Source organism: Rhinatrema bivittatum, chromosome 3, assembly GCF_901001135.1.
Source record: "Rhinatrema bivittatum chromosome 3, aRhiBiv1.1, whole genome shotgun sequence".
NCBI lineage: Eukaryota > Metazoa > Chordata > Amphibia > Gymnophiona > Rhinatrematidae > Rhinatrema > Rhinatrema bivittatum.
In genome coordinates, this window is record NC_042617.1 from 508,106,149 (window position 1) to 508,119,772 (window position 13,624).

The 13,624-nt window shown below is 42.6% G+C and overlaps 1 protein-coding gene across 1 annotated transcript in view; it reads right to left on the reverse strand.

Moving 5' to 3' along the window:
• EXTL3 (exostosin like glycosyltransferase 3) overlaps nt 1-13,624 on the reverse strand; it is a 270,114-nt gene that overhangs the window by 19,616 nt on the left and 236,874 nt on the right. Inside the window, exons 4-5 of the mRNA XM_029596169.1 lie at nt 11,373-11,517; nt 1,783-1,911 (exon numbers count right to left, since the gene is read on the reverse strand). Of these exons, the coding sequence (XP_029452029.1) occupies nt 1,783-1,911; nt 11,373-11,517 (274 nt within the window). The remainder of the gene's footprint in view (nt 1-1,782; nt 1,912-11,372; nt 11,518-13,624) is intronic.

Consider the following 13,624-nt stretch of genomic DNA (forward strand, 5'->3'; position numbering starts at 1 on the left):
ATGGTTCGGACTCTTTCATCCCGTAGAGCTTCTCCATCTTGTCAAGGCAAGCACGACGTCCCTTCAGGATCATCTGGTCGCACAGGCAGCATCCCCAGACATCATGCAATGCCCCCAGGCAGAGGATGCACACATTGTGTAGGACCATGATGGACATGGTCCTCGGGCACTGAGGGCACTAGCAAAAACCCGATTTGGCTATGACAAGACGAACTGAAGGGGCAAAAAACAACAACGGAGATGGCAGGCAGTTGACGCCGGTGGGCACCAAGGCACTGCTGCCATGGGGGACGGATCAAAAAGAAACTTACCAAACAGCAGAAAAACCTGATTAGGATACAAGGGAACTGAGAGGGACCCGGACCCAAGAGAAAACCCTAAATATTTTGGTGGAAAGCTTTCCAGATACTTTTGAAAATAAAATTTAAAAAATGAGGTTATGGGATAGGGAAAGGGGAAGAGTAGGGGAGGGAGGTTCTGGGATCTTGGGAGCGATACAGAAAGGGAGGTATTCCTCCCCAGGATCCAGCCCTGCTCCCTCTTGCATCCCCCCACCCCAGTCCTCATTCTCTCCCTTCCTCTCCCCACCCCAGGTATCCATGTGCTCACATTTACACCCCCATTCTTTTCCTAGCCCCTCTTCACCCACACTCCAATTCTCCTAGTCCCTTTTTCACTTAACCCACCCCTTCTTCCCTCAGACCGTCTTTTCACTTATGCCCAACTTCTTTTATTACAACCCCCAACCTATTATCTCTATCACATCCCATCCACTCTCCCATTTAAAAAAAATCACTTCTTCCTCTTTCACAATCTTCTCCCCTAAAATTCCTATCCTCCAGCTCTTCTTTTCTCCAGCTTTCCCACCTACCTATCCCATCTACCCTCGAGTGCTGCGTGTGGTTCACTGCTGAAGTTGGCTCCAAGTGACAGAGGACATGGTCCAACATGCCGCCACTGCTCTCTCTTCCTCCTCCTGCTGCTGATCAGTACCGAGGAGAGAGACTCAGCATAGGCAAGGAGGCAAAACTCATTGCCAACTAGCTTCTTTTTCAGAAATCCCAGCTTTGTTCCTGGTCTCCTGCAGCGATTTTGCAGGAACCAGTCAATTCCACAGGAATAATGGGAGACGAGGGGCCCAGAGTATTAGCACCAGAATCACAACTGTAATTAGCATGAAATTAAACCCTTATTGGCAATCTTAGCATTAAGGTCAAAGATCAAATCACCACAAGAGCTAAATTAATTTTCTACCAGTTAGAGCTGATCCTTTTGAAAAGTGTTTAGATTGGGGCTTCCAAATTACCAACAGATAGTGCTATCATTAAAATAGAACAAAAGAAAACTCAGCTGAAATACACAAGAATCCTCTGATGGGAGGCTTGAATCCTCTCTTGACCCTACAACAGATGGGTTAAACACCCCAATTTGATGGGTAAATGCCATGGATACACAAGCAAGCAGTTCTATAGCCAGAAGGTCAGGCAGTCTCCTAGAAGTTTTCATACCCTGCTTAAAAAAAAAAATAGCTCAAGTGATAGACCAGCTCAGCTTTTCTATAAGCTCACACTCTGTAGATGGAATAAAGTGTTGTGTTCTTTAGGTACAGATAACCTCTGGCAGTCAACAACCTAATACCAAAACAACAGTTGAAACAATAAAGTTAGCCAACTTTCCTCGAAAGTATAAACTATTTCATACACAACTGTCCAGGTATGAAAATCCTACATTTCAATATTACTCAGCATAAATACACTAACTAATACTCTTGCTGCATCTTACCTTGATAGGTGGTTTCCTTGTAATATGAGACACTAAGAAGTTCATGGCAATATCCTCACAGTTTATATATTCATCTACCATATCTCGAATTGCTTGTGGCATCACATACGAATATAGGTAGGCATAGTACTAAAAGAAATGGATAAATAACATGCACCATAAGATTTAAGTAACTGTTTCAGGGATCAGCTGTTCAATATTGCAACAGACCTCCTCATCCTAATTTCCATGCCTAATTTTTAAAACTTTTTCTTTTTTTAAATACTCTATAGACTTGTTTCCCCATTAAAGGTAAATTAATGTCAGTACTTCTGCTTAAAAATATGTCATGCTATACCTTACTTTGTCCTGTTATTAATGCATGGCACTTGCATTAATTTTAAGACCTCATTATTTGCACCCTTTAATTGTCTGTTTTAGAAACAGTAATTATAAATCTTTTAGTTTCTTCTCACGTTTCCTCTCTAAACAGATTCCTTGGTATTTAGCTCCACATTAGGCTGTAAAATCTATGAACATATTAAAATAATAAAACTATGGGGAGGAGCGCTGGTTTGCATTCCCTCAGCCTGATTCCTCCCTTCTGAGACACTGGATTCCTGCCCCAAATCTCATCAGAGTGAGCCAGGAGCCTTTAAGAGGAGGTTCATAATGGTGTGCCGTCGCCAATTCGCCAAAGCTGCAAACCAAACAGATGCACCATGGGAGAATTTTTACCAGGTTCCATGTTTATTGCTTTTTTAATTGGTAATGGGAAAGAAAAAGAAGGGAAGCATCCATACTCCTCCATCCCAGATTTGATCTTCTTCTTCCCAATCGAGATTGGAAATGTTCTATTCACCAGGTACACTGGGTTCAGAAGAGCTTGGAGCTCTCAGCTCTGTTCAGGATGAGTTTATTGTCTCTCTGAGCTCTGTTGGGCCTATCCCCCATGGCTTCTGCATTGGCTGTTAGAGGAATTGTTAGTGGGAGTGAGAGAGCTGCTTCTTCAACTCCCCTCCCATCTGGGGATGAGTCTTTGGTCAACTCCCTAAGATATCAAGCTAGATTATCTTGACCAACTGAAAAGCCAGATTTAATAACTTTGGAGACCTTATGGACTACAATCTCTAAATTAGATCAATCTATCTCCACCAAGATTGATTCTTTAGTTTCTACCATAAATTTGATTGATCATTCACACAAAATGATGGAACTCTCGAAAATTGGTGGAACTGGATATTAAATGTAATAAGTTTTATTAATTTGAAGTGGCTAATATTAATGATTCTCAATTTATGCAATGGAAGTTGGAAAATATGGGTAACCATACAAGAAGATGTAACTCCAAGTTATTGCATTTCCTTCAATGTTCTATGATCTCTCCTATGAAGATGCTGAGGAAGTTCCATTTGGACTTCCTCAGGGACTCCAAAGAAATTATTCCTGATTTTATTAAGGTAAATTATCTGCCTCAAAAATAAATTATTCTATTGAGGATAATCAACAGATTTCTCCTAGCACTGTTGCAGATATTTCTGCATTTTTAGAACAGCTAAACTCTGAAAATGTAGAAAGATCTCTCTTCCTGTAACATTTGCTAAAGAAATGGAAAATATTGGATAATGAAGTTGTTTTTTTCATCTTACTAACAAATCTTTCTTGGGTCAAACTATTTTCCTCATTTCCTAATATGGTGAGTGAAACTCGTGTTAGTAGAAAAGTTTTTGTTGTAAAAAAAAAACCAAATAAACAAACAAACAAAAAAAAACCCAACCCTAGGGTTTTGGCTCTAGGTACAACATTCATGCTATATAATTAAGTACCAGAGAGTTAAATATATTTTCTTTAATCCCATTCAGCTAGAAAGCTTTTTGCAAACTAGATATGTTACCACTGGGCTGGGTATTGCAGTTTCATGAAGGCTGGCCTATTATAGTGTTGTGACTTTTTCTTTTTTTTCTTTTTCTTTATTTTTAACCTCCCCTCAATGTGGTCTAATGAATAGCTGAGTAAGCAAAATTGCTTACCTTGTAATAGGTGTTATCCCAGGACAGCAGGATGTAGTCCTCACATATGGGGTGACGTCATTCACGGAGCCCTTAAGCGGGAAAAACTTCTGGCAAGTTTCTAGAAGCTTTTAACTGGCTGCCTGAGGCTACTGAGCATGCCCGGCATGCCATGATATTCCCTGCCACAGGGGTCTCACTCCAGTCTTATATGTAGCAATAAGCGTTAGCAAAAATATATTAATAAAGTCTGAGGCCCAACTCCGCGGGGTGGCGGGTGGGTTTCCTGAGGACTACATCCTGCTGTCCTGGGATAACACCTATTACAAGGTTAGCAATTTTGCTTTATCCCAGGACAAGCAGGATGCTAGTCCTCACATATGGGCGATTAGCAAGCTAGAGGCTGAGTCATTGTCCATGCAGTTAGCAGTCATGCATGTTTGAGGAAATGATGCAGCCGAAGATCACAGCAGGCTGGATGTAGAAGGAGTTGGGATTAAACTGGAAACAAGTTCTTTAAGACAGATTGTCCATAGGCTGAATCCTGTCGTCCTTCCTTGTCCAAACAGTAATGAGCTGCAAAGGTGTGAAGGGAACTCCATGTTGCTGCTTTACAAATGTCAATGATTGGCACTGAACGAAAATGTGCTACTGAGGTTGACATTGTTCTTACTGAATGTGCCTTTACTCGCCCTTGGAGAGGAAGGCCTGCTTTTGTATAGCAAAATTGTATGCAGTCTGCTAACCAATTGGATAGAGTATGCTTTCCCACTGCTTTACCTGGCTTATTTGGGTCATAAGAGACAAAAAGCTGATTGGATTTTCTGAGGGACGTAGTGCGATTCAAATAAAAAGACAATGCACGTTTACAGTCCAAAGTGTGTAGAGCTCTTTCGCCTTGGTGAGAGTGAGGCCTTGGAAAGAATGTGGGTAGAACTATTGTTTGATTTAAGTGGAATTCCGTAACTACCTTAGGAAGGAATTTTGGATGTGTTCGGAGAACCACTCTGTCATGGAGAAACTTTGTATAAGGTTCATATGTGACAAGTGCTTGTAACTCACTAACCCTCCTAGCTGATGTGATGGCTATGGGGAAAATAGTTTTCCATGTGAGAAATTTAAGTTCACAGGAATCTATGGGCTCGAAAGGAGAACGCATTAATCCTGTTAACACCAGATTCAGGTCCCATTGTGTAGCTGGAGGCCGAATTGGTGGTTTTAGATGAGTTAGACCTCTCATAAACCTACTGACGAGAGGTTGTGTGGATATAGGTGCATCTCCTATCTTGTTATGATAAGCTGAGATTGCACTCAAATGTACTCTGATTGATGAGGTCTGAAGACCAGAGTCTGCAAGATGGTACAAATAGTCTAAAAGAGAAGTTGTGGGGCAAGTAAAAGGATCAATATTGCTTTGCTTGCACCAGCAAGTAAATCGTTTCCATTTGAAAGAATAATTCTTTCTCGTGGAAGGTGTTCGTGAGGCTATAAGCACTTGAGCAACATTGGTTGAAAGATTGAGTGGTTGTAAGATTAAGCTTTCAACATCCATGCCATCAGGGATAGGGATTGAAGGTTGGGGTGGCGCAACCGACCCTGATCCTGAGTGATGAGATTGGGAGCTACTCCCAGGCGTATTGGATCCCTGACTGACAGATCTAGCAGTGTGGGAAACCATACTTGTCGAGGCCAATATGGGGCTATGAGGATCATGGATCCCCTGTCCTGTTGTAGCTTCACCAGTGTCTTGGTGATGAGCGGTATTGGAGGATAAGCATATAGTAGGCCTGCGTTCCAAGGGCGAGCAAAGGCGTCCTTGGCTGGTTGGTTCTTCTGTGTGCGCAGAAAACAGAAGTTGTCCACCTTGTGGTTCAGATGCGACGCAAAAAGGTCTGTTGATGGTTGTCCCCAACGTTGGAAGATTCTGTTCGCAATAGAGGGATTTAGAGACCATTCGTGCGGTTGGAACTGACGACTGAGTCGATCTGCTAGGACATTTTGGATCCCTGCTAGGTAAGTGGCCTGTAGGGACATTGAGTGGTTCAAGGCCCAGTCCCAAATTTGTGCAGCTTCCTGACAGAGGAGATACGAGCCCGTACCTCCCTGTTTGTTGATGTACCACATGGCTACAGTATTGTCTGTCTGGATCAGTACGGTTTTGTGTGAAAGGCAGTCCTTGAACGCATGCAGTGCATACCGGATTGCTCGAAGTTCCAGAAAATTGATTTGATATGTGGCTTCGAGTTTTGTCCAAGTTCCTTGAGTCTGAAGAGAGTTTACATGGGCTCCCCATCCCAAGGTGGACGCATCTGTAGTTAATGTTATTTGAGGGATCGGTTTTTGAAAGGGTAGGCCCTTGCGTAAATTGTCCTTGATTGTCCACCAGTGTAGCGAGGAGCGTAGTTGGTGGGTTACTTGGATTCGATAATGTAGTGGTTGAATGGCTTGGATCCACTGTGATCGAAGAGTCCATTGGGTTAATCTCATGGCAAGTCTGGCCATAGGAGTGACGTGAACCGTTGAAGCCATGTGGCCTAGTAAGATGAGAAACTGATGCGCTGTCACTTGTGGTTGTGTGGACATGGAGTACGCCAACTGGGCCAGAGATTGTGCACGGTCTGCTGGAAGAAAAGCTCGTGCAAGGTTTGTGTCCAATTCTGCTCCTATGTATTGGAGGAGATGAGACGGTTGCAGGTGGGATTTTTGATAATTGATGAGAAAACCCAGTCTGTGAAGTAACTGTATTGTGTAATGTAGAGAAGTTAGTGCTCCTTGTTGCGACTGACTTTTTATTAGCCAATCGTCTAGATAAGGGAAGACATGAACACCTTGTTTGTGCAAATGTCCTGCTATTACTGCTAGGCACTTGGTGAATACTCTGGGAGCTGAGGCGAGGCCGAATGGTAAGACTCTGTATTGGAAATGCTGGTGTCCCACCTTGAATCTTAGGTACTTGCGATGAGGTGGGAATATAGTTATGTGAGTATATGCATCTTGGAGATCCAGAGAACAAAGCCAATCCCCCCTTTGTATGAGTGGAAGCATGGTGCCTAAGGATACCATTCTGAATTTTTCTTTCCTTAGAAATTTGTTGAGATTTCTGAGATCTAGAATGGGACGAAGGCCTCCGGTTTTCTTTGGAATGAGGAAATACCGGGAATAGAATCCTCTTCCCTTCTGAGAGTGTGGTACGTGTTCCACAGCTTTTACTTTCAGAAGAGTAGATAATTCTGTTTGTAATTGAGGAATGTGTTCGAGATAGGAGTTTTGTGGTGGAAACTCCTGAGGGGGAGATGTGAAGTCTAGGTGGTAACCCTGATGAACTATGGATAAGACCCACTGATCTGTGGTAATGCTTTCCCATTCGTTGTAAAATTGGGAAATCCTTCCCCCTACTGGTAATTCTGGAGAAGGGTTTGGTTGGCTCTGCTCTCTGGGATGGCTTTCAAAAACCAGAGGTGGAAGCTGTTTGGGGCGGAGGCTGCGGCCTTGCAGCTCGTTGCTGTCTTTGCTGAGGACGTTGTTGAGGTCTTGTAGACCGTGGTCTAGAGGCCTGAGGGTAATATCTCCTTGGCCTGTAGAAAGGACGTCTTGTCTACGTGGCGGCTTGCGGGTAGGGTGAGGTGCAGTTTCATGTGACAAAGTGGAGAGCTGCTTTAATGTTTCAGAGTGCTCTCTAAGCTGTGCCACAGCGTCTTGCACTTTTGTGCCGAACAAATTATCACCTTGGCAAGGCAAGTCCACTAGTTTGTCCTGTACTTCCGGACGTAAGTCCGAAGCCTTCAGCCAGGCCCATCTTCGTGCACTAATGCCAGATGCTGCAGTTCTGGAAGAAGTCTCAAAAGCATCATATGCCGCTCGTACCTCGTGTTTTCCAGCATCTAGACCCTTTTGCACAATTTGTTGTGCTGCCTCTTGTTGTTGTTGAGGCAGGGATGGGAGAAATTCCTCTATCTGTTTCCAGAGATTTCTCTGATGCTGCGTCATATATAGCTGATACGCAGCAATTTTGGAATTCAGCATGGCTCCCTGGTAAATCTTTCTTCCCATAAGGTCTAGGAATCTGTTGTCTTTCCCTGGAGGAATAGAGGCGTGCGTCCTGGATCTGCGTGATTTCTTTTGAGCAGATTCTACGACTAATGAGTTGTGTGGCAGTTGTGGTTTTTCAAAACCTGGGGCTGCTTGAACTAAATACGTGGAGTCCACTCTCCTGTTTACGCCAGGTGTTGTACACGGGTGTTCCCAAATTCTTTGTTGAAGGTGCAGCAGCACTTCATGCACTGGGATAGCCAAGTTATGTTTTGGGGGATCTACAAATTGTAGTATCTCCAGTGTCTGTTGTCTTTCATCTTTTTCAGCTTGGAGCTGAAAAGGGATGGATTCTGACATTTCCTGGATGAACGAGGAAAATGATAAGTCTTCAGGAGGGGATTGTTTCTTAGCCTGAGGCGGAGTACCTTCTGATAAAAAATCTTCTGAAGAATGCTCCGATTGTGTATCCGACCATGTGTCTGTTGGGGGCTGGTATTGATGATGTTCCAGCCTTCTAGATGGTGACACCCCAGATGGGCCTTGTAAAGGATCTTGATTGTCAGGTGAACCATCACTGACTTCACTTTCCTCTTCAGGCTGTGTAGGCAAGGATGCTAAAAGGTCCTGATACCTTTTTGTAAGTATGGCATGCAACCTTTTTTCAGAAGAAACTTCTGGAGCATGCATGGAAGTGTGCTTAGATTTTCCTGATGCCTTCTTTCCTTGTACAGGAGCTCTGGACGGAGCTAGGGTGTAATGAGGTGTTAACTGCGAAGTAGTTGGCATTGATGAAGTTAGGAAAGAAAACATCGAAATGGGAATCATTGAGGAGATGGGCCTGGAAGCCATTGTGGACATCGAGGTTTGTAAAATATTCAATTCCATCGATGGCTCCGGCATTTGGATCGACGATGAGGCTGCTGATATCGGCTGAGTAGCGGGCATCGCTGAAGAACAGCTGGGCACATCTATCGGCATAGACAGGGTTGTTAATGCAGACGCTGCAGCCGGCATCGGCATCGAGATCGATGATGGCACCGGCATCGATATCGAGGACGGCATCGACTCGATAGTCGGCATCGGCCCGGTGGCCGGCATCGACTGAGAAGTCGGCATCGACCCTAGGGTCAGCATCGGCGATGACGCCGGTATCTTCTCCTTAAGGGCATCAGTGACAATTTGCTTAATCAAAGCGGTTAAGTCTGTCACAGAAGTCGATGGCATCGATTCCCCTGTGGGTGTTACGGAGGTCGATGATAGCTTTCGTTGTTTAGGTACCGGTTCCTCTGGCGGTGGCAATGGAGGAATTGAATGGTGCCTACGGTGTTTATGTTTTGTGCGAACCTCAGATACAGATTTTGACGATGCCACGGATGGTGTTGGCGAAGAAGCATCCCCCGAACCCTCCGGGATCCTTTTCTTTATCAATATCTTTTTCGATATGCCCACCGGTGAGGATTTAGTCGAAGTCGTGGGCGACGGCGACGTCTGGATTTGAAAAATCTGAGCCATCTTTTCATGGCGAAGTTTCCTACCTTTCACCGTCATTTCTTGGCATTGGGCACAAGAGGCGATGTCATGGTCTCCACCCAAACAGCGAACGCACTTGACGTGCGGGTCCGTGATCGACATAGTCCGGTTGCAGGCCGGACATTTTTTGAATCCTGAAGTTTTCTCCGTCGACATCCGTCGATGAATTCGGACTCCCTTTTAGCGAAAAAGTATATGGTGTTTGTCACCAGCCGGTGACAAACCGAGTGAGACCCGTAAGGGGCAAAAAATTGGAAAATGAACTTTATCATTGTGAGGTAACTCACAGGGCTCCTATAACCCGCGATGCAGCTAGCAGCGCGGAAAAAAGAAGACTGGAGTGAGACCCCTGTGGCAGGGAATATCATGGCATGCCGGGCATGCTCAGTAGCCTCAGGCAGCCAGTTAAAAGCTTCTAGAAACTTGCCAGAAGTTTTTCCCGCTTAAGGGCTCCGTGAATGACGTCACCCCATATGTGAGGACTAGCATCCTGCTTGTCCTGGGATAAAGTATTAACTACTATTTTACTAATAATGTATGCATATGCCACTTCTTTATTATTCATCATGTGTTTCCTAGAGTAAGTTTCACTTGTATTAATATTTTTGGAAACTCAATAAAAAAACAAACAAACTGAGAAAAATCATCCTGCCCAATAGAGGAAAACAACTTTAAAACTAAAAGGAAAGGGAGCAGGATATCTACAATAGTTGTTGAAAGTGTATGTTCCATCAAGAAAACTCTGGTCAGAAAATAAAAACCACCTAGAAGTGCCATTATGGAGGTGAAGTAGGCAAGGTAAAGAATCATTAGAGAATGTTCTCAGTGATAGGGGTGAACTAAGGAATTCAGCATTTAAAGATGTTCGGCTAGAGGAAGAAAGTGAAAGTTTGGCTTTTTAGGCAATGAAGAATCATTATATTGAAAGCAGGAAAGGAAGCAGAGTGGTAAAAATTGTTTGTGGGGTTATTTCAGTTCTTTTAGGGGTTAGGGAGGAATGAGTTAATTGATGGTTGGAGAGAGTTTGGATGTGGAGGTTTTAACTGTTTTTATGTATTTGTGTGATATTTTGTTATAAACTGCTTTGATCTGCTTTGTAAGTTTGGAATGTGCGGCATATAAATATTGAATAAAACATTACAGCTTATTGGAACATATGAAAACTGAGGTGGAAAAACAATTGTTCTAATTTGTTCCACATGCTAAGCACAATACTAGGCAATTTGATCTTTAGAGGTTTTCAAAGCTATTTTCATGGGTAAAATAGTATTTTACCCACAAAATAGGCTTTTAAAAAATTGTCTGTCTGATATGTGGATAAATATAACAGCATAGGGCCTCTATGCATGTTCCCAGGGACAAGGTTAGGTAGGGGTTTGGAACTACATTGATATTTTATAATTTTCAAAAGTATGTGGGTATTTTTTTCTCAGAAAAAATGCTTGCATAAATTAGCAGGTATAAATATGTGCAGACAGTTTTTCTGGAATAATGATTAAAGTGAATGCATGCACATATTTTCACTTTGCACTTCTGTGACAAATCTTAAAATCATCATCTACTGTATAACAGTTTGCCTGCTCTTGCAATTAGTTATTGCATTATGTACTGGTACTTGCATTTTGTTGTTACTTGGCTCACTAAAGTTTACTTTACAAAAAAAGAAAAGCTATGAGAATGCAGAGTTTCAACCTTAACTCTCTGAACCTAGTAGGTTTAGCTTGCACTGCAAATTCTATGATTCAATTCCACATAGGGACATGGATAAAGGATATATGCCACACAGTGGCTCCACATCTAATTTTATAGAAGAAAAACCTTTTGAACATAGTATATATAACTTTATAAAATGTTCTAGGTATGTGACACATGTGTGCACTACACTAACTCTAGTTCATATTTTCATACATTTGATGGTGCGGGATATAAATAAATTTGTAAATGCAAAACACAATACATGAAAAAGATTAGTGAAAACTGTACAATTCTAAATAGGTAAAGATGGGCATAGTAGGTTCCACAACAGCTCCAACTTCTTACTTTATGAAAGAAGGCAGCACCCGTCAGTACCATGGACAGCTCACATGAGTAGTTGGAGTTATAAAGCCAAGACTGATGAGGAATGTCCCAGGCATGGTATCGTCCAGGGAACCCGACAATGCGATCTCTTGCTTCTCTCCAAACACTGAAACAGGAAAGTGTGCAGTTTAGTGCTGGGCAACAAGTATTCATCTTTCACAGAAATGTCTTGACTATAAGACATGAAGCAGAAATAGCAAGTTTGTAAAAACTGGAAATCCAAACAGTAGTTATGGAAGGGGATGTCAGCAATCATAAGTAAATATGACTTTATAAAATACGGGTTTCAGACTGACAATGTATGATGATCTGAGATGCAAACAATTTTGAGCTTGGAAGCTTTTTATTAGCATGTATTAGTGTAGCATGAACTATGTTCATAAGAGATGTGCACTTAAAATAACTTCCTTTCTAATCACTTATTTTTGGCAGTAAAGGCTAACAAACTGTATTTTCCATGGATAGTAGTCATAACATGTGGGGGATGTCATCCAGCAGCACCAAATGCATCTCTCTCTCATAGCTAGTAGAGCTTTTACTCTACTGAGCCTGTATAGGAATTCTCCCTTGATTGTTGCCTTGTGAGCCCCCCTCAATCAATTTTAGAGCTAAATCTAGCTAGGTAGTCAACTCTCCAGAGAAGTGGGTGGGTATTTAGTAATTCATCCTGCTATCTATGGAAAATACTGTTTATGGTAGACAAACTTGCTTTTCCCGTCAATAAGCAGGGCTGAATTGGCCATAGCATGTGGGGAGTCCCAAGCTGAGGATTGCAGTGGAGCGTTTACTGAATAAGCAACCTAGATCCCACCATGAAGAGTAGATCAGGCTATGCAAAACTGCATGCTCATATTTACCATAACCCTTTGAGAGATTGTCCAGACAGCAATGGGACATGAAAGTGTGTACTGCTGACCACACTGCAGCTTTGTAGATGTCTCTGAGAGGCATAGATCTGATGAGCCACTGATACAGTCATGGCTCTGATTTGATGAGCCTTGACAGTGTCTGTATTTTGAAGACCTGCTAGCCTATAGCAGTGTTTGATGTAGTCTGCTATCCTGCAGGATAAGGTACATTTGGTCACTGCTATGCTAAATCTATTGCAATTATAAGAGACAAATAGTTGAGAAGTCCAATGATAAGACAGAGTTCTTCTCTTGTAGTAAGCCAAGGCCTATTTACAGTGTGAGGTACGAAGGGCTTTCTCACCTTTGTGTGCATGGCGTTTTGGGAAGAACATAAGTAGCACACTTGCTTAATATGGAATGCTGATACAATCTTTGTTAGAAACTTTGGGTGTGTGCAAAACACCACCCTTCTGTGAAAGAACTGCATATAGGGAGGATAATGAACTAAAGCTTGAAGTTGCTGACTATTCTGGCTAAGGTTACCGAGACCAGGAATATTACTTTCCATGTTAGAAATATGAATGAGGCTGTCTCCAAAGTTTCCAAAAGACAGCTTCATGAGTCATACCAGGTTCACATTTAGATCCCACAGAAAGGGAGGTTTTACAACTGGTGGTTTAGTATGCCACAAGCCTTTCAGGACTTTGGAGTCTAATGGATGAATGAAGATGGCGTACCTCGGTTTGAACATGGTAAGCTGTTATGGCACTGAGATGTACTTTTACTGATGAGGTGGCAAGGCCTGATTCAGAAAGAAAGAGCAGACAATTTACTAACATTTTTGGCTTGTATGTGAAAAGATCCAAATTGTGTTGAGACTATCTTCTAGTTGAAGATTTTCTGGTGGGCATTAATATGTCCTCCACTGCTTTTGTCAAGGACAAGTCTTATCACTGAGCTTTCAACATCCAAACCATCAAATTGAGGGAGGGAAGGCTTGGATGAAAGAAGTGTCCCTCTTCCTGAGTTGATAAGTATGGTTCGGATCCAAGAGGTATTGGAGATGACTGGAGAGAGCTGTTCTAGATATGTGAACCAGACTTGTCTGGGCCATGTTGGTGCTGTGAGGATCAGACAAGCCCAGTTCTTCAGTATTTTGCACTATTCTGGCTATTAGCGGAACTGGTGGAAAAGCATGTATGAGATCTGCATTAGAGTTGAGCAGAAAAGTGTCCTGAGTGGATCTGAGCTTGCTGGGAAGAAATGGAGCAAAACTTTTCTAACTTTCTGTTTTGTTCTGACATAAATAGGTAGATTGCTGGAAATACCCAGAGATCAGTCTATTGGCTGTTGATTGCTAGA